Source organism: Aulonocara stuartgranti, assembly GCF_965226115.1.
Source record: "Aulonocara stuartgranti genome assembly, chromosome: 6".
In the NCBI taxonomy this organism is placed as follows: Eukaryota; Metazoa; Chordata; class Actinopteri; order Cichliformes; family Cichlidae; genus Aulonocara; species Aulonocara stuartgranti.
In genome coordinates this window covers 30,701,613-30,722,368 of record NC_138944.1, presented here as the reverse complement: position 1 = coordinate 30,722,368, position 20,756 = coordinate 30,701,613, and the positions used below count along the sequence as shown (strand labels likewise).

The 20,756-nt window shown below is 42.8% G+C and overlaps 1 protein-coding gene and 1 long non-coding RNA gene across 2 annotated transcripts in view; both read right to left on the bottom strand.

Annotated features, from left to right (window-relative positions):
• The window catches only part of LOC309708186, a 114,373-nt gene that overhangs the window by 61,069 nt on the left and 32,548 nt on the right, over positions 1–20,756 (bottom strand). The gene's annotated exons all lie outside the window — the stretch shown is intronic.
• LOC309708181 (perforin-1-like) lies at positions 1,682–20,546 on the bottom strand. The gene is made up of 10 exons (XM_082535969.1): positions 20,505–20,546; positions 18,093–18,278; positions 17,919–17,998; positions 17,679–17,724; positions 12,694–12,830; positions 12,471–12,609; positions 9,189–9,269; positions 8,595–9,091; positions 2,762–2,855; positions 1,682–2,450 (listed from the first exon to the last, which is right to left on the bottom strand). Exons 2-10 carry the CDS (start codon positions 18,255–18,257, stop codon positions 2,235–2,237), a joined length of 1,455 nt encoding a protein of 484 aa, XP_082392095.1. The 5' UTR covers positions 18,258–18,278; positions 20,505–20,546; the 3' UTR covers positions 1,682–2,234.

Below are 20,756 nucleotides of genomic sequence, written 5' to 3'. Positions count from 1 at the left end.
TGTCCTTATGATGCTTGCTACAGTGTAGCGGCTCGAGTTAGGCTGGACCCGTTGGCCAGCTACCCTCAGGGTCATTCCACGGTTGATTACATGGTCCACTATTGTAGCTCTGATGTCATCAGCAATTCTATTTCTTACTCTTCCTACCCTTCCTCTCCCCCCTCCTCATCTTCCTCTCCCCCCTCCTTGTCTTCCTCTTGCTCCTCCTTGTCCTTGTCGTCCTCTTCATCCTACTTCTTCACCTCCACGTCCTCTTCCTCGGCCTCCTCTACCTCTCACTCTTTCTGCTCCCTCCATTGTACTCCGCACACACAGCTTACCTGTATTATAGTGCTTAGGCTGATTGCAAAGTGAACTAATTATCTAAAAAAGTTTTCACATGTGAAAGTGTGCCAGACAGTTGGCAAATTAGTGTTAATGATAGCCATACATGTGTATACTTTTGCTAGGAGTGTGTTGGAAATTTGGTAATTGAGTGTTGTGCAGTGGATTGTGCCTACAGTTTTGCAAAGTGTGTGTTACAAAATTGCAAACTGAGTGCAAAGCAGTTTTTGTGCCTTTAGTTTTGCAAACTCAGTGAGTGGTTTTGCTATAAGTCTGAATAGTTTTAGAGATTGTGCTACAGGAATCACAGTTAGGGTTTAAGCATTCAGAAAAAACTGTAAGTATACTTGTATAGATAGCACATATATACATCATACTATTTCATTTACAGAACTAAAATTAGTTTGTTGTATAAAGAGAATCTTTGAGCTTGATTCAATGGTTAGGCCTCATGAATACAGCTTCGTGGATGAAGCTGTATTCAATCTAGCAAATAGCAGAAGAAGAGGTTGCAACATGGGTTTTCAATTTTGAGTGGTAGTGTGTAAATGATGAAAACAGTGTGTTAGTTGTGTTTAACTTCTGTAGCCTGTGTGCACCGTTCTGGGTACAAGTGCACCACACTGCTAAATGTGTTTTGTGTTTGAGAATGTGTTTAGAGTTTTGGTAAATGGGAGATTCAGAGTTACAAATGGTGTCCTAACCAGATGAATAATGTTTAAGATTTTGGCAACTGTGAGATTGATTTGATGAATGAGTTTTCATAGTTGACAGTTTAGTTTTCACAATGGGATTTAGTGTTTTAGCAATTCAGAAAAACTGTAAAGTCAGTGAGGAAGGGATTCTTCTGCTCACTTGATGACCTCAGTAAACCTTTTGGATAAGTTTTTTTCTCTCACTTCCCAGATTCAGTGTTTTTCAGTACAGCATATTCATTTTTACAATCATGGTTTAAACCCTAAAAAGTAACCCTTTTCAACAGAGCTTTGGCTATTTATACGATTTGAAACTACAGTTGTCCCTTGCTATAACGCGGTTCACCTTTCGCGGCCTCGCTGTTTTGTGGATTTTATTTCAGGACACAGTGCACTGCGTCCTGATTGGCTGTAGACCAATGTCAATCAATCTCGTGCCGTGTCTCCTGTACAGTACAGAATGCTTCCAGCTTGTCAAATTTCCATAAATCTTTGATCGCTAGCAGTATGACTCTGAAGTGCTGTACTGTATGTTTGTAACAAACACAATGTCGACGAAACGTTTTGCACCGCCAAAGGCACCTGGGGGTGCCTTTTTATTTATTCTAGTCTTGGTGTCTACAAAAAAAAGAAAGAAAAAAGTTATTTACGGCCATTCAAACACCACCAAAGGTTTAATGAGCCAAATATCAATTAATCAGAACTCACATTTATTTCTTTATAATCAGCATTATTATAAATGATACATTAAGTCCCTAAATATGACCCATGCAAGCATTGCTAAACTTAATGTTTTATATACTTGTTACAAATCAAAGAACTGAAAAATATACATAAAATATTTGCATGTTATGAAGGCTTTTGCAAGAATGACACACAAGAATGCATTTGTAATCATACTTATGAAGAGGCCTGACCATTTTTACACATAATTCAGAAAATAATCACAAGTGTCTTTAATGAATACACAAAGTGATTTGAATGTGGACCCACCACCAAAATCAAATGAGGATTAAACAAGATGACTGTCTGCCTCAGACTATATGACACATCAAATTAGCTGTAACTCTAAGTGCATGGTATGTGTTAATTTTGTGCCCAATTATTATTCTTTATATATTGCACATAAAGAATGTTATCACCCAACCTGACATGATACTTGATTAAAGATAAGCTACCAGCATTTCCATAGTGTGTGCCAGCCAGAATGCGTTTTCATTGTGAAGATGGTTGGTATTGGTTACAGGTGGATCCAGTCAGGTGTCTGTCACATGTCAGAGTATACTGGACCTCAACAGTGCCGCCTTTTTGAAGTGAGCATCTGATTGTGTTTGTACCTTGAGTCAGGTACTTCACACACGATCCCAGGTGGTCATCAAAGAACACATCCTCGTCCCAGACTTCAATCATCAGAGGCGAGCTTGTTGCCACCTTTTTAAAAAAAAGTCAGACAAAGTTAAACCAAAGTGAAATAAAATTATGTATGTTGTGCCCATTTAAAGTAATGTTTCATTTTATTACAATAATAATTTAAAAGAAAAAAAAAACTCCAGAAGGAAAAAATAGCATTTCACCAGTGCTTCATTATTATTTGTCTTTAATATAAAGATATAACAGTGTGATTCTTTTCTTTATCTGAGAAGATAATTATGCAAAATCTTGAAAAAAAAGAGCTTTTTAAAATGTCCTTGGTTTTACTTGTTGTAGTGGATAAAAGTGAGATAGAAGTGCTTTGTACTGACATTTTCCAGAATGTAATTGGTGGTCCAGGAGGGGGAGTTAGATTCGATCACACTGGTCTGGAATTTTTGCGATTGAAACTGGATCTTAACATATCTGTGAAATGGCAAAATGTGGAAAAAGAACATTACTGTATTAGGAGGGATATTATACCCCTTATGTAAAACAGAGTGATTTGTGGCCCCAATAAATGATTTGTGACCCTAGGAAGTAATAAAGGAAGTAATAAAACATATGGTAGCCATAAAATTATTATATTCATAAAATTTATGATATTCATAAATTTGTGATATTCATCAAAATATGCTAGTTCATAGCTCATTAATTTTTTCCCCAAAAATAAATGATTTGATTTTTTTTTATATCAAATAGCATTCTTCATTTTTAAGCCATTAAATTATTTTTTTACTCTTTATGCTTAAAAACTGCCATCTGGTGGTGGGTCAGTGCGTGTGTGCGCACGCGCGCGCCCCCTGTGCGAGTGTGTCTGTGCGCGCTCGTGCGCGTGCCTGTGTCTGGGCCCGTGCTCGTCTGTGTGTGTGTTAAACCAGAGTAAAAGTGCTTAGTTAAACTTGTGTTTTTGTAACGTTCAGTATGGCGGGAGATACAGGCTGCATCCCTCATTGGAAAACTTTATTTCAATTTATTTGCATTTGTTTAATCTGAACAAGGAAAATGAGAATCCAAGTCCGATTCACAAATGCTGGAGATCCCCCCAAAAAAACCACCCCAAGCATAAGCGCACCGCGGCTCCCAGCAAAAACCTCCTGAAAAACCCTCCGTCTTTCTCCAAAAACGCACAACAACAGCAAACCCCCCCCCCCTAGAATAACTCGATAAAACTCTCGCTATCCCCCCCAAGCATAAGCTCACCGCGGCTCCCACCCAACCCTTAGGCAAACAAGCAGGAAACCTCCAGAAAAAACCCTCCGTATTTTTATCGAAAACACGCGCAAAAAACCCCCCCAGGAATAACTTGTTAGGGGGAACCCTCTATTCCCAAAACTTATATTCGATAACAGGGTAAAAACTCCTGAAAAAATCCTTAGTCTTTTTTCTTCAAACCAGCCCTCTTACTAGCTCCATCTCAAATTCAGCGCACAGCCTAAGTTCTACATCGCACTGAGCCGCAGCCAGCGCACAATTTTTTCCCTTGTTACTCTCGCTATATCTGCTCCTTATTAATGATTTCGGGCTCTCCGTTCGAAATTTGCGCTGGAGACCAACTCCGCCTTCGAGACGTGCCTAACTTCGCCCCGCTGCCAATGACATAAACAAAAGAGCGGCTCCCCTTGCACCCCGGTTAGCCAATCGCATACAGGTCCGATTTTTATGATCTCTCGCTGAGAGAAAAATATCCGTCTGTCAAATCGGGAGAGATCTGTTCTTAGCGCTAGGTCGTCCCGCTTCTGCCGGCCACAGCTCCATCCCCACCGGCGCTTCTTCTCTCCCGCGACCCTCGGGGAAAAATATTCGTCTGTCCGCCAAGATTTGCTCTCCGCGGTCGGTCCTCACGCTCCTGGCTCCCGGAGCACCATCCCCACCAACGCTTCTTCTCCCCCATCAGGCAGACGAAATTCACGGCGCCTGCTTTTGCGAGCTAAACACGGTCAGTCTCTCTATGTTCTCACTTTTTTTCTAATTTTATAAAAACTATCCTTTTGTATTTAACATAACTCACTGGTTTGTTTGTTTTTGGGGGGGGGTTTATCCTCAAATTGTTAGGTCTACTTAAACATCTCAGGAGCAACAGAACAAGCAGCAGGACCAGAAGGATAAGGAGCACAAGGACAAAGCGCAGACGACACCAGCTCGCTTCTATCGCTCTTCGAGCAGTATGTCTCATTGCTGAATTAATTCGCTCATCATATAAAAAGCTGTTTTTTTTTCTTTACTTTTTCAACAACTGTGCTTTTAGATATTCTTGTCACTCAATAAAAATGGATAACCAGGAACATGATATTACAGACCCATTTCTTGCTTCTAGCGTTAGCTAGGTTAAATCAAAATACTGTTCATTCACAGAATACACCTCCACAAAGCGGTGAGCAACCTGATGTGATCAATAATAATAATAATGACCCTTTAGAAATGCTTAATTTAGCTCTAGCCCGATTAGCGCCTAGTGAAAGTGTCTCGCAAAATAGCTCTCAATGTTTGAGTGTTGAGCATGGTGAGATCCAAACAGAGTCAGACATGGCTCATTCTCAACTGAGTCTGACACAAAACATTTCCTCATCCGATCCGTTTATAGCGCTTAATCAGGCTTTAGCAGCCTTGGCAGAAATCTTTATCTATCTATCTTTATCGCTCATAATGCCAAGAGTTTTGATGCTTACATTATTCTCAGGGCTATGGTTAAGCAAAGCTTAAAACCAAAGTTAATCAGTCAAGGCTCGAAATTGATCAGCTTTACAGACACAGACTTAAACCAGCGCTATATGGACTCGTGCTGTTTCCTTCCGATGCCGTTGTCAGGTATCCCAAAAGGAATGGGGTTTTCAGACAGCATTAAAGGCTTTCCCCCCATTGTTTCAGTTCGAAACAAACATCACTTATCCTCCCCTTCCGCCTATAGTCTCGAGCGTATGACAACACAGGGCAGGAAAGAATTTTACAAATGGTATGATTCAGTCAGCTCCGGCACCTTCAATTTCATGAAAGAGGCCCTTTTATACTGTGAAAACGATGTTGAAATTCTAGCTCGGGGTTGCACATTGTTCAGAAACGGATTTATTGAAGAGACAGGAGTAGATCCTTTCAGCCGCAACACCCTTGCTAGCGCGTGCGTAAAACCTATTTAACAAACTTCATGCCAATGAATTCTTTAGCAATACCGTGCCCTCTAAATTACCATAATCAGGTCAAATCATTTTCCTCATCCTCAATTCAATGGCTCCAATATCTCTCTTACACACAAGGTGTTTTTATCAGACATGCACTCAATCAAGGGGAAAAACAGCTCACTAGTTATTATGTGGATGGGTATGGTCAGATTAACGGTAAAACATACCTGTGGGAATTTTTGGGTTGCTACTTCCATGGGTGTGTTACGTGTTTTTCAAATCAGGCCGATGTTAACCCTCTGTTAGGGGCCTCTTTTTCAGACAGTAACATGGCCGCTCAAGACAGGCTCGCTAGATTGAGAGCTGAACATAATGTGTGTCCTGTTATAATCTGGCAGCATGAGTGGACCAAGTTAAAACGTACTGATGAGAGTGTAATCAACTTCCTCAGACGTTATGATCCACCAGAGCCTTTGAATCCTCGCCATGCCCTCTTCGGAGGCCGTACAAGCCCAGCACAATTGCGTTGCAGTGTAGCGCCTGGTGAGAAAATTAGTTATGTGGATGTCACCTCGTTGTATCCGTTTGTAAATAGCACCTGTCGTTACCCCTTAGGCCATCCTCAAGTAATTTTTCGAAATTTTCAGCACCCTAAAAACTACTTTGGGTTTATCAAAGCGGTTGTATACCCACCCAGAGGACTCTATAAAACAAAGTCAGGCAAGCTTCTCTTTACTCTCTGTCGCACTTGTGCTGAAATGAACAACCAAGAGGGGAAAGACCTTTTTCGTGAAATCTGTATTGGAAAACTGTGTACGTTTCGAACAAGTTTGTTGACAATGTTGTTTGGGTTTATACATCCTTTCAGCCTCTGTATTCTGAGCTTCAAGAGAAAAATAAAATCATTAAATTCATTGAAGGTCTCCCTGATTCTTTTGACGATGAGAGCTTGTTTCCCTCACACCAGAGTCATCTCATTGTACTGGATGATGTTATTTTTCAAGAAGCAAATCATCCAAAAGTGGTCCGGATTTTCACAAAGTACAGACACCATAAAAATATGAGTGTGATGATGTTGAGCCAAAATGTGTTTCTACAAGGTAAACACAGCAGGACGATCAGTCTGAACAGTGTTATTTAAAAACCTCACGATAAATTACAAGTTAATACACTAGCTAGACAAATATGTCCAGGACGTCTGCATTTCATCTTGGAGAGTTTTGAAGAAGCCACGAGAGAACCACACGGATATTTATTGATAGGTTTAACCCCCACCTCTCCAGAGCAACTCAGACTGAGATCCGGGATACTACCGTCAGAACAGCTGTGTGGAAATATTCCAATCACACAATGCCAACATAAGAAGTTGAAATGACATAAGAGAAAATCAGACAAATGGCCAACAGACGTGACGGTGTCAGGAAGAAAAAGAAGGTAATGACTCAAAAAGGCAGCTTCCTCTTACCACTACTCACAACAGTCTTACCCATCGTAGCTGATTTAGCTATAGGCGCCATTCGCAAATAAAAATGCAGAAAATGTATCTGATCTCGCCTGAGCAGATCAAATGCTTACATGAAACGCATGCAAATGCTTCTCGACCAAGCATCAGAGACAAAGCCGAGGATGAACTGGACAGTCAAATGAGACGTGTATTGGAGACTCAGGGTCTAAACCCCGATGAGAAAATAAAAAAAGTATAACATGCTTTTACAAAAGTATCTCATACTAGAGAGACAAAAAGTAGATGAAAGCAAGCAAATAACACTAAGGCTCCCCGCTGCGCGTGAAGAGGGACAGAGTGAGAGATCACATGATGAGCGCGACTACCAGCAGGAAGAAAGCGAGGAGGGGGAGCAGGTGGCAAGTGTGAATAAGGTTTTACATGCCGTTTTAACCCACATAAACCCTCGCTCAAAGAGAAACACTGAATATCTAATGCGTAGAATATTAGCATCAAAAGGTCACAGTGGATGGACTGAGGACGGAGAATTGATGCATAGAGAAAAGCCTATACCAGGAAGTCACGTGCTCAACTTGATGAAGTTTTTAGCAAGCTCTTGGACAAGTGTGAAGCCAACAGGCTGGCGTTCACTTGCACGAACTCTGGCGGACCTAAAGCTACCCCTGTCCACTATTGGAAACTTGTCAGCCAGAAGGGAAATAGCAGCGCTAAAAGATTCAAGAGAAACAGGAGAATACCACAGATCATCCGAGGAAGATGTTATTGTTAAGCCAAAAAAAGAAGAAAAGCAAGACAATTGCCTTATCACCCACATGGTTAAATTTCTGATGTAATCAAAAACCAAAAATAAAACATTATTATTATGTTTTTAAGTGAATTATCTCTCATGTTTTTTATTTAACAAAAAGCACATGTTACGACTGTTGTCGTAATTATCATATGTAAATTTGAGTGTGCAGGTGCTCCTCCGTGATTGGTGCATCCAGGGTGGCTGGATTGCACCGATTGGCTAAGGACCGGGAGGCAGCGATAAGAAGACACCGCCAGGGACTGCCAGGTCATTCATCCTCGGCCCAACCCAACCGGCAGACCGTTCACTGTGTCACTATGTTGGTTAATGTAAGAGCGTGTAGGGGTGGACCGCCTTTTTGTTTGATCAGTTTTCTCCTGTTTTTGAGAAAGTCCACACACACACTGACCCACCACCAGATGGCGTTTTTTAAGCATAAAAAGTAAAAACTTTTTATGCTTAAAAATAAAGGATGCTATTTGATATAAAAAACTTTTTTTAAATAATGAAATCATTTATTTTTGGGGAAAAATTAATGAACTATGAACTAGCATATTTTGATGAATATCACAAATTTATGAATATCATAATTTTCATGAATATAATAATTTTATGGGTACCATATGTTTTATTACTTCCTTTATTACTTCCTAGGGTCACAAATCATTTATTGGGGCCACAAATCACTCTGTTTGACATAAGGGGTATAATATCCCTCCTTGTGTTAATGTCTATGATTCATCTGTTATGTTTACAGTGGCTTTCCTTTGAAGCTTATCTTGTTCACTACTCACCCGTCAGTCTTGCCCCAAAAATCTCCTTCCAGACCAGAGGCTTGGATCATTGTTATCCTTAGTGTTCCTTTCTGAATCTCTTTAGGACAACAGTTGGAATCCAGGTTGGGACCACTGCTGCTACAGTACGACTGTGTGTTTGATCGACTGATGCTGTTGTCTTTTAAGTACTGCTCTATTGCAGCCTTTAGTCCTTTATTCCGTGCTGACGTTTGCACCAGTTCATACAGTGGTCTTAGAGAGTAGCAAACCACATCAGGTTGATCTATGAGGGTTTTTAGCCAATTCTGGTAGCCCAGTGAGTCATTTCTGGTGAGTGAAAACTCCCCAGTCCAGCCTCTGCCTCCTACCACTTCTGAATAATGACCGTGAAGACCAGAGGCGTACATAACAGAGACACCTTGGTTGTTTAGGACTGAGGCGCATAAGTTAAAAGAAGGACCCAGATTAACATTCCCCAGGCCTACCTTGACACCCAATGACAAGCAGTCGTGTACCTGTGTGAAAGGAGGTAACACTGGATATTGCTTTTGTTGGTACAAAGTGTATGTACATATGTTCACTGCTTTAACCAGATATATGTGCTACACATACCTGGGATGAAGTAAGATGATTCAGACTGGACAAGCAGGTACGTGTAGACGTGACTCGCCTGAACTGCCCTCCAAGATCAACCTGAAAAAACATTTATTAAACATTTTTAAAAAAGGGTTTAGTCCATGGGGCCCGGCCGGGCACAGCCCGAAGAGGAGACATGGGCCCATCCTCCCGCAGGCCCACCACCCGCAGGAGGCGCCATAGGGGTCGGGTGCATTGTGTGCCGGGTGGCGGCCAGGAGCGGAGGCCCTGGCGGACTGACCCCCGGCTGCCAAGACTGGCAATAGGGACATGGAATGTCACCTCTCTGGTGGGGAAGGAGCCTGAGTTAGTGCGTGAGGTTGAGAGGTACCGGCTAGATATAGTCAGGCTCACCTCTACGCATGGCTTGGGCTCTGGAACCAGTCTCCTGGAGAGGGGCTGGACTCTGTCTCAGTCTGGAGTTGCCCCTGGTGAGAGGCGGCGGGCTGGGGTGGGTATTCTAATATCCCCTCGGCTTGCTGCCGATATGTTGGGGTTTTTCCCGGTGGACGAGAGGGTTTGTTCCCTGCGCCTTAGGGTCAGGGAACGGGTCCTGACTGTCATCTGCGCTTATGCGCCGAGTGGCAGTTCAGAGTACCCAGCCTTCTTAGAGTCCCTGGGGGGGGGTGCTGGAGGGTGCTCCGCCTGGAGACTCTGTTGTCCTGCTGGGAGACTTCAATGCTCACGTGGGTAATGACAGCGAGACCTCGAGGGGCGTGATTGGGAGGAACGGCCTCCCTGATCTGAACCCGAGCGGTGCTTTGTTATTGGACTTCTGTGCTAATCACAGTTTGGCCATAACTAACACCCTGTTCGAACATAAGAGTGTCCATAAGTGCACGTGGCACCAGGACGCTCTAGGCCGTAGGTCGATGATCGATTTTGTAATCGTATCAGCAGACCTCCGACCATATGTTCTGGACACTTGGGTAAAGAGAGGGGCTGAGCTGTCAACTGATCACCACCTGGTGGTGAGTTGGATCAGGTGGCGGGGGAGGACGCTGGACAGACCTGGTGCACCTAAACGCGTAGTGAGGGTGTGCTGGGAACGTCTAGCAGAGGCCCCAGTCCGCGAGATCTTCAACGCACACCTCCGGCAGAGCTTCAACAGCATTCCGAGGGAGACTGGGGACATTGAGTCCGAATGGACCATGTTCAGCGTCTCCATTGCCGAAGCTGCTGCATTGAGCTGCGGCCACAAGGTGGTTGGTGCCTGCCGTGGTGGTAATCCCCGAACCAAATGGTGGACACCAGAGGTGAAGGGAGCCACCAGGCTGAAGAAGGAGTCCTATCGGGCTTGGTTAGCCTGTGGGACTCCGGAGGCAGCCGACAGGTATCGACAGGCCAAGCGGAATGCGGCTCGGGCAGTGGCTGAAGCAAAAACTCGGGTGTGGGAGGAGTTCGGAGAGGCCATGGAAAAAGACTTTCGGACTGCCTCGAAGAGATTCTGGCAAACCGTCAGGCGTCTCAGGAGGGGAAAGCGGTGCTCTACCTGCACTGTGTATAGTGCTGGCGGAGCGCTGCTGACGTCGACTGAGAAAATTGTCAGGCGGTGGAAGGAATACTTCGAGGACCTCCTTAATCCCACTGACACGTCTTCCGAGGAGGAAGCAGAGTCTGGGGATGAGGGGAATGACCCGCCAATTTCCGGGGGCGAGGTCACTGAGGCAGTTAAACAACTCCTTGGTGGCAGAGCCCCTGGTGTTGATGAGGTCCGCCCCGAGTTCCTGAAGGCTCTGGACGTTGTAGGGCTGTCCTGGTTGACACGCCTCTGCAATGTTGCGTGGAGATCAGGGGCAGTACCTGTGGACTGGCAGACTGGGGTGGTGATCCCCATCTTTAAGAAAGGGGACCGGAGGGTGTGTTCCAACTACAGGGTGATCACACTCCTCAGCCTCCCTGGGAAAGTCTATGCCAGGGTGCTGGAAAGGAGAGTTCGTCCGCTAGTCGAACCTCGGATACAGGAGGAACAATGCGGTTTTCGTCCTGGTCGCGGAACACTGGACCAGCTCTTTATCCTCTCCAGGATACTTGAGGGTGCATGGGAGTTTGCCCAACCAGTCTACATGTGTTTTGTGGACTTGGAGAAGGCATTCGACCGTGTCCCTCGGGGTGTCCTGTGGGAGGTGTTGCGGGAGTATGGGGTGTCTGGCCCATTGCTACGGGCCATTTGATCCCTATACAACCGTTGCAAGAGCTTGGTTCGCATTGCCGGCAATAAGTCAGACTCGTTCCCGGTGGGTGATGGGCTCCGCCAGGGCTGCCCTTTGTCTCCGGTTCTGTTCATAATTTTTATGGACAGGATTTCTAGGCACAGCCAAGTGGCGGAGGGCTTTCGCTTTGGTGGCCTCAGAATCTCATCTCTGATTTTTGCAGATGATGTGGTTCTGTTGGCTTCATCGGGTGAGGGCCTCCAGCTCGCACTGGAAGGGTTCGCAGCCGAGTGTGAAGCAGCGGGAATGAGGATCAGCACCTCCAAATCTGAGGCCATGGTTCTCAGCCGGAAAAGGGTGGAGTGCCCACTCCGGGTCGGGGATGAGTTCCTGCCCCAAGTGGAGGAGTTCAAGTATCTCGGGGTCTTGTTCGCGAGTGATGGGAGAAGGGAGCCGGAGATCGACAGACGGATTGGGGCTGCAGCTGCAGTAATGCAGACGCTGCACCGGTCCATCGTGGTGAAGAGGGAGCTGAGTGTAAAAGCGAAGCTCTCAATTTACCGGTCGATCTACGTCCCTACCCTCACCTATGGCCACGAGCTGTGGGTAGTGACTGAAAGAACGAGATCGCGGATACAAGCAGCAGAAATGAGCTTCCTCCGAAGGGTGGCTGGCCTCTCCCTTAGAGATAGGGTGAGAAGTTCGGCAATCCGGGAGGGGCTCAGAGTAGAGCAGCTGCTGCTCCACATCGAAAGGAGCCAGCTGAGGTGGTTCGGGCATCTGACAAGGATGCCCCCTGGGCACCTCCTGGGTGAGGTGTTCCAGGCATGTCCCACCGGGAGGAGGCCCCGGGGCAGACCCAGGATACGCTGGAGAGATTATATCTCTCGGCTGGCCTGGGAACGCCTTGGTATTCCCCCGGATAAGCTGGAGGAGGTGGCTGGGGAGAGGGAGGTCTGGGCCTCTTTGCTTAGGCTGCTGCCCCCGCGACCCGGCCCCGGATAAAGCGGATGAAGATGGATGGATGGATGGATGGATGGATGGGTTTAATGACTTCTGAATGGTATAAAAAAAATTAAAGGGATGTGTATATTAATTTTATCACCTGGCGAATATAATGTGTGCCGTATGTGTCTATGAAGTGTCTGTACTGGGCTTTGGTTGCATTGCTGTAGGTAGCTGGGAGTCTGGCCACATCTTTATTGAACTCAGCACTGAGAGGAGGGCTGTTGGACACACGGTAACTAAACACACAAAAAAAATACAGATTAATAGACATCAAACTTAAATTTAAAAAATTAGATGTTGTAGTAGTCTTTAAACTCTACCTATAATGTTTACAGGTGATTATATGTGTGCTGAAGGTGTAGCGATCCTCTCTCTTCTTGGTTACAGCAAAGTTGTATGCTGTAGATCTTGTTCCTCCAAACTCCAGGTTGCCAAGCTTCTCAATATCCAGTCCAACCTAAGAGAAATGAAGGCATGAGCTACGTGATTTATATTTTGATTGAAGTGTGATTGTTAGTGAGTGAATTATAGGACCACATTGAATTAAGATGACAACTCACCTGTTGTTCAACTTTTATTTGCAATAGGCCTTAAAAGTACCTTTAATTGAAAGCAGCTAAAAAGCTTGTTACCATAGAGAGTATAAAAGATGCATGTAGCTATTGTGATGTCATATGTTGGTTTATGAAGTCTCATTTTGAAGTGTGCTGATTGTAAACCAGACACTCAGTGACTGACTTGTAATTAACAAGTTGTTGAGCAATGGGTGTGTAGTCCTTTATTGTCATTGTAGAATGTACAATGAAATTGTGTGTGCTCCACACCAACTGTGCACAAATAAAATATAAATACAGTTTTTCTCAAATGTTAAAACACAAAAGCCAATCCTGTAACCCAAATGACCAGTAGTCTAAACACATTTACTAAATGTAGCCACCATATTCCAGTACCATAAACACATGTCACATGAAGACACAATTCACAAAACACAACCCTCTGTACTCATAAATCTAAACACATTTGTCCTTGCTAAAACACATGTTGCAAAACAACTCTGCTCATATTCACAAATGAAAGCCCATGTGATGCAAAATGCTTGCCACAGTCACCAATCTTTGAACACAGGGAACACACCTGGCGTCAGTCACTACACACAACGACTCAAAATTGAAGACACCTGTTGCTAATGATGTGACCCCACCTATAAAAGCATAGTTTGGTGAAGATGCCAAACAATCACAATGGATGAAGGCATTCGAGCGTGCGGAAGGAGAAGAGCTGCAGGCCAAAGAGGAAGAGGGGTTGAGATCAGAGGAGGAAGAGGTGAAGGCCTAAGAAGAAGAGGAGTTCGGAGTAGAGGAGGAAGAGAAGGAGGCCAACAAGAGAGAGGAGAAGGTCCAGGTGGGAGAAGAAGACAACCTCGCACCATCATAACAGATGATATGCGAGCAACAGTAATTGATCATGTCATTGTCCATGGCATGACAATGGCTGAAGCGGGACGAAGAGTACATCCAAACCTGAGTAGGTTCACTGTGGCCACCATTATCAAGGCATTTAGACAACACAACAGGTATAGTACGCTATTGCTTTCTTTGTCACACTACAGTTTTACAGGCCTGTGAAAGTGGTCTGTTACTTTACATGTACAGTAGTTTTACATATAAATCAGTCAATTGACAACACATGTTTCTTTCTTTAGAGCTGAAAGAATGCCACAAAGAGGTGGGAGGGTTGCCATATTCACAGCGGCACAAGAAACCCTCATTGCAGATATGGTCCGTGAGAACAACTGCATTAGACTCCGAGAGATCAGAGACAAAGTCATTGCAGATAATGTAAACTTTGAGAACATTGATGCTGTCCACAATAGACCGAGTTCTCCGGCGCCAACAGATGAGGATGAAACAGGTCTACAGGGTTCCCTTTGAACGCAACTCTGCGCGACACATAGAACAACGTTACGAGTATGTGCAAGTACGTATACATCCATGTCCACAGTACAGTTAGTGGACATACTGTGTTGCTTAGTGGCCTACATTACTTCTGGACAATACTGTGCTACCTGATTGACCGTTCTAAACACCTGTATGCTTTTCCATGTTCACAGAGGATAATGCAGTTGGACGCGATGGCCAGACCCCATGAGTACCTCTTCCTGGATGAGGCTGGCTTCAACCTCCAGAAACGAAGGCGAAGAGGCCGTAACATCATTGGCCAAAGAGCCATCACTGAGGTTCCTGGCCAACGGGGGGGGGTAATATTACTCTTTGTGCAGCTATGGGTACGGAGGGGCTTGTCCACCGGCATGCTGTCCTTGGGTCTTACAACAAACAACGTCTCCTCACCTTCCTAGATGAGCTAAAAGACATCCTCCTGGACCGTCAACAACACCATCCTAGGCTAGCACATCACATGTATGTGATCATTTGGGACAACGTCCGCTTCCACAAAACACACCAAATCAGAGAGTGGTTCACCACCAACAGTGACCACTTTTTAAACGTCTGTCTGCCACCCTACTCCCCTTTCCTGAACCCTATAGAGGAGTTCTTCTCATCATGGAGATGGAAGGTGTATGACAGACAGCCATACACAAGAGAGAACCTCGTACGGGCAATGGAGCTGGCCTGTGCTGACATCCCAGTGGAGGCCTTCCAGGGATGGATTCGCCATTCCAGGGCGTTTTTCCCAATTTGCGAGTTGATAATTTAACACTTGGTGTTAAGAGTTTATATATTAACTCTCAAAGAGTATTTTAGTTTAACTACGTAAGAGTTATCTTCTAATTCATTCTAAAAAGCGGGAATTTTACTGTTCTGAACTTCTAGAAATTTCTTTTGGAAATAAACATTTACTAAAAAGATGCAGTGGTTTTTGAAAAACATTTATTCTGAATTGTGCACCACAATTTCAAAACATTTTCTGAAAGATGTAACAGTATACATGTTCTCACTTTCATTAGAATTTTGTTTATCAAAAGGTCTGACATGGTAAATGCAAATAACAGCATTCTCATCACTTATTTCTTCGATACAATATGTATGTCCTTCATTCATCCCTTTGTGGAACTTCAACGCACTTCTGCTCTCCCCCATATTCCATCTTCACAAGCATATCCTGTGCGGAGATTGAATAAAAATTAGTTGACACTAATTAATGGCACAAATAATCCAGTAAACAATTGCAGCACAGTAAAAAAGAAAAGGAATCCTTTTTGAGCCATTACTTGTGTAAAGTATTTTCCCAAAAGACAAGGACGCAGGCAACAGGTAATACTGAACTAAATGTAAAACCTCAACCTTTTTAATTTTTACTTAAACCGTGTGCACAAAACTCTGGAGGGATCTATGCTAACGTAGAACCCAGTCAGGACGCCTGCTACTGCTGTTTGCTCGTGTTTGGGGTTTTTTTTTGTTTTTTTGTTTTTTATGGGCGATCGTTTTCAGGCTTCAAGTAGCACCATTATACCAACATTTCACATTCTACACATTGTTTTAGGTGTATTTGACCAAAAGTTTGACTGAAAATTCACATGCAAGCTTTTTTTCAAGGCTGTGGTATTTGCCTGCAAACAATACCTTTCAGCTAGCTAAAGCAGAATGTTATGCTATCACCGAGCAACATGACTAATGCCTTTCACACAGCTTTGTCTCAACTCCAAAGAGCCACAGAAGTAAAAGCTCATAATAATAATTGAAACAATCTTTGAAAAAATGACTTACCAAGCATGGCAAACAACTCAAATATGTAGTGCAAAATGTTCTGAAACGGCTTCACTTCAGCTTCGATTGGAGCCGTGCTGGGGGCGGAGTCTGTGAATTTACTCTATTGGTGTCATAGCCCCTCTAGGAGTTCAGAGTTAAGAGGTCAAGAGTTAATGTTTCCATTGTAACACCTCCAGATTTGACAGAGAAACACTCATTTTTAACACTCGATTTTAACTACTATCATTTTACACCTCAGAGTTACATTAAAAGAATGTGACTCTGCTTAGAGTAAAATTAACTCTACTTTTGCAAGAAGACTATTAACACCAACACATTTAACACTTTTGAATTTGCTGTGTGACATGTGTTTTAGCATTTGAGAAACACTGTAATAAGACAGCAGGAATAAATAACAAACAAGAGAAATATATACAGTCAAGAGGAATATTTACAAAAAGAAGAGAAAGGCTCACATTGGAGAACAAGTTGCAAAGTTCTTGGAAGTAGTGCCAGCTTAGACCAGCTTATTGTCCATGTCCAAACAATGCATGGTCATGTTGTTGTTGGCATGATGACATTGTTTATATCATTTGAATTATTTCTTTATCTTCTCAAGGTCCATGTCATCGTTGTAAATTGTTTAAGCTTTACATTATTTATGCTATGCTATTTTATGTAGTTAAACTTATTGTGCTTTTATTTTGAAAGTCAAGCTTGCTTACAAGTCGCGCTGTTTCCTTTTTGGGAGAAAAAAGGAGAAAACCACCTGTAAGCGCGGAGCAAGAATGAGGCCGTTCTTTAGTGAAAGTCACACTAAGTGGAATGGGCTTTAAATACACACTTATAAGGAAACTTCAGAAGAATGGTGACTAATTCCCTTTTTGCAGCATGCAGCCAACGAGGTATTTATTGATATATCTCGTTTTGTTGTACAGTGTTATTTTAGGTGCTGTGTCTTACATTGAGTTTTTATTTTGTTAATGGTGTGTAGTTTTCACGGTGACTTTGGAGAGAAGTCTTCAAATAAACCAGTGACGGAAAACCCCTTGCGTCTGCCTTGCTTCGAGGGAATTATAGTCATAGCATTTAAATTATTGATTGTTATAAAAAAAACAAAAAACTAGGAGAAGTACTAGTCTCACTCTAAGGACTCTTGAGAAACACCTGACAAGGAAATGGGATTTTTGGGAAAACGAAATGTTTCTTTTTTAAGATCCTTCTACAAGTTAGAACACCTTCTCGTTACTTTTATAGGTTATACATAGACACTGTTCTCACAACCTTCTGTTACTGTGTATTACTGTGCGTGGTGTGTGTGTATGTTATTGCAGGCAATTCTTTCTTACCTAGAGCTACATATTAAATCAAAAGTGGGATGATTTTCCTCAATAAACAGAGGGGTTCCACACTGTATGATGTTTATATGCCTTGTTACTGTATTTCTCTTCTCTTTTTTTCTTTAAATAATGTCCTTACAATGCTCAGTCATAGGACTTTTTAAAACATGGAGCTAGGAATGATTACAGGACTAGATCAACAGTTTGCAGTAATAGTAACATTATATCCATGTTTCACTCAACATGAATGTTTCCTACCTTCCAGTCGATGCTGCTCTGGTCGGTGTATGTGCTGACCAGTGAACTGTAGAGAAATTATTTTGCTTAATTCCCCAAAATATTCCAGTAGGAAAAAATGATTTGCAATTATTAAATGATTGTTTGATCAAATTAATTAATGTATGCCATGTGGGTGGGATGACATCTATGAATATGTAAAGTAATGTATGAAACCTGTCAGGGCACAATGAGTGATTATGTTTCTAAGTCCTAGAATACCTGATGGAGGTGTGTTCACTGTCCTCGAGACGAAAACTGCAGCGGTTGAATGTACGCCAGTCCAAAGTAGAGACTGGTAGCTGGAAATATAATTAATAACAGGTTTAGCATGTTAATGGTATGCCAAAGTAATTTTTGACATGTTTTTTATTAATTACTATAATATTTAGTTACTTTCTGCAGTTGGCCGCCTTTATGAGGGTTGGTGCAGAGTGTACAGGTTTTTCTTGGAGTGAGGTAGGTCTTCACATCAATCACATAAGCTCCTTTTCGCTTAAGTGTAACAACATCAAAGCCCTCCCCTGCCAGGTCATAACCAGGCACAAAGGGAGCAGACATACACTGGCTCTGAGTCCCAGTCTGACAAGAAAGAGCAGGGGAGAGGCACAACAGAAAGAGGAGGAGGAGGCTCAGGTAGAGAGTGGTGGGAGTTGAAAAGGAGAGCATGGCTGGGAGAAGGGAGAACAGTTGCTTTATTTTAAGCTGTAATATAATGTATCAAAAAGAAAATGCAAGAAATACTATTTTTGTTTTATTTGGGGTTTTTTTAATCATTCATCTCTCTTAAGTAGATATGACCCGGCTAAGATAAGATAAGATAAGATAGAACTTTATTAATCCCTCGGGTGGGTTCCTCTGGGAAATTCGGTTTCCAAAAGCACAGCACCGACAGAAGTTACAGTTACAGAATGTTATACACACACACACACACACACACACACACACACACACACACACACATATATAAATACAGAGACAAATATAAATAAAATATATGAAGGGGATAAATAGAATAAATAGGAATAAAAATAAAAATACAAGTGAATTGCACATTTCAAGTATTGAGGTCTATTTGCACCATTGACTATTTACAAAAGTATTGCACAAAGGTATTGCACAGTGAGGTGAAGAGGCTATTCACATTGTCATAATATATAGGATGGCTTCTAGTGATTATTTTAAATATTAATTAATATGCCGCTGGTTTTTTGTTTGTTTGTTTTTTAACAATCACTAACAACTGACAGACCACAGTACGTCAGGCTGAAGGACATCATGTCTGACACTGTGGTCAGCAGCACAGGAGCACCACCGGGAACTGTGCTGTCCCCTCTTCTCTTCACCCTGTACACCTCTGACTTCTGCTACATCTCTGAATTATGCCATATTCAGAAGTTTGCAGATGACACAGCCATCATGGGGTGTATCTGGGATAATCAGGAAGAGGAGTACAGAAGTCTGGTGAGGAACTTCGTCACATGGAGTCACACAAACCACCTGCAACTCAACACCTCAAAGACCAAGGAACTGGTTGTGGACTTAGGGAGGTCCAGAGAAGGTCCACTGCCGGTTCAGATAGAGGGGGAGGAGGTGGAGGTGGTCAACAAGTACAAGTACCTCGGGCTGTGGGTGGACAACAAACTGCACTGGTCATGCAACACAGAGCACCTGTATAAAAAAGCCCAAAGCTGACTGTACTTCCTCAGGAGGCTGAGGTCTTTTAACATCTGCAGGAAGCTCCTGAGGATGTTTTACCAGTCAGTGGTTGCTGGAGTACTTTTCTATGCTGTGGTGTGCTGGGGGAGCAGCACAGCAAAGAAGGACTCATGCAGGCTGGAGAAACTGATCAGGAAGGCTAGCTCTGTGGTCGGCATGAAGCTGGACACTCTGGTGACAGTGGCAGAGAAAAGGACACTAAAAAAACTGCTGGACATTATGGACAATGCTGGGCATCCTCTGCACACGGCCATAAACAACCAGAGGAGTCTGTTCAGTGACAGGTTGCTTTTCCCAAAGACAAGAACGAACAGACTTAAAATCTCCTTTGTCCCACACGCCATCAGACTGTTTAACTCCTCTCTGGAGGGGAGAGGGAGGGGAAACAGGGGGACAAAGGAGGGGGGAACAAGTGCCTCTTCACTTCACTGTGCAATACGTTTTGTTAATAGTCAACGGTGCAATAGACTTCAATACTTGAAATGTGCAATTCCCTTGTATTCTTATTTCTATTTATTCTATTTATCCCTTTTATATATTTTATTTATATATGTCTCTGTATTGATATATGTGTATGTATATAATATTCTGCTCACGTTCTGTAACTTCTGTCGGTGCTGTGCAATTGGAAACCGAATTTCACAGAGGAACCCACCCGAGGGATTAATAAAGTTTTATCTTATCTTATCTTATCTTATCTTATATATACTCAGAATACTGCATTCCATGTTGAAAGGGTCCATCATTCCATTGAAAGGCTTGTTTCATTAGATCAACAGCTCAAAAAGCTACATTTGTGATATTTATTTATATTTATATTTATATTTATTTACCTGTGCTAACAAATCAAAATGATGTTTGGCATTGGTTGCGTAGTACCAACATTTAATGTGTTTCTGCTAGTTATGTTAGCATACTTCACACACAATCAGTAATTTAGATAAATTTATTAAATTAATTTGTTCAGCCTGAGGTGGCAAAAAATCAGCAGGATCATTCATAAGTTTACTGTAAATAATATAAGATTCATTCTTTGATTTGATTTAAAATATGTGTTAAATATTTTTTAAATAAAAAACATCAGATTACCTGTTTAAACCTCAGCAGTGAATGTGTCAAGAGATGGAGATGGTGAGGGTATCATCTGAGGATGTCCTGTGACTGTTCAGGCAACAGCACTTTTATTCTTTGTCCCAGGTCATGTGACCTTCCCGCGACAGTTTTTGTTTTGTTTTTTAACACATAAAGCATGGATGCTGAGAAACAGCATGCCATGAACACAAACATATTTGTGATTTTGGAGCTCTGAAAAATAATGCTTTATTACTTAAAAACAAGAAA

Bases quoted from the DNA above. Each gene is read 5' to 3' on its own strand.
- LOC309708181 (XM_082535969.1), bottom strand. From the start codon at position 18,257: ATGTCTGCTCCCTTTGTGCCTGGTTATGACCTGGCAGGGGAGGGCTTT. The intron at 9,270-12,470 runs GTGATAAAATTA...ATGTTTTTTCAG, and splicing joins GCACACATTATATTCGCCAG to GTTGATCTTGGAGGGCAGTT. The intron at 9,092-9,188 runs GTATGTGTAGCA...CCTTTCACACAG, and splicing joins ATCATCTTACTTCATCCCAG to GTACACGACTGCTTGTCATT.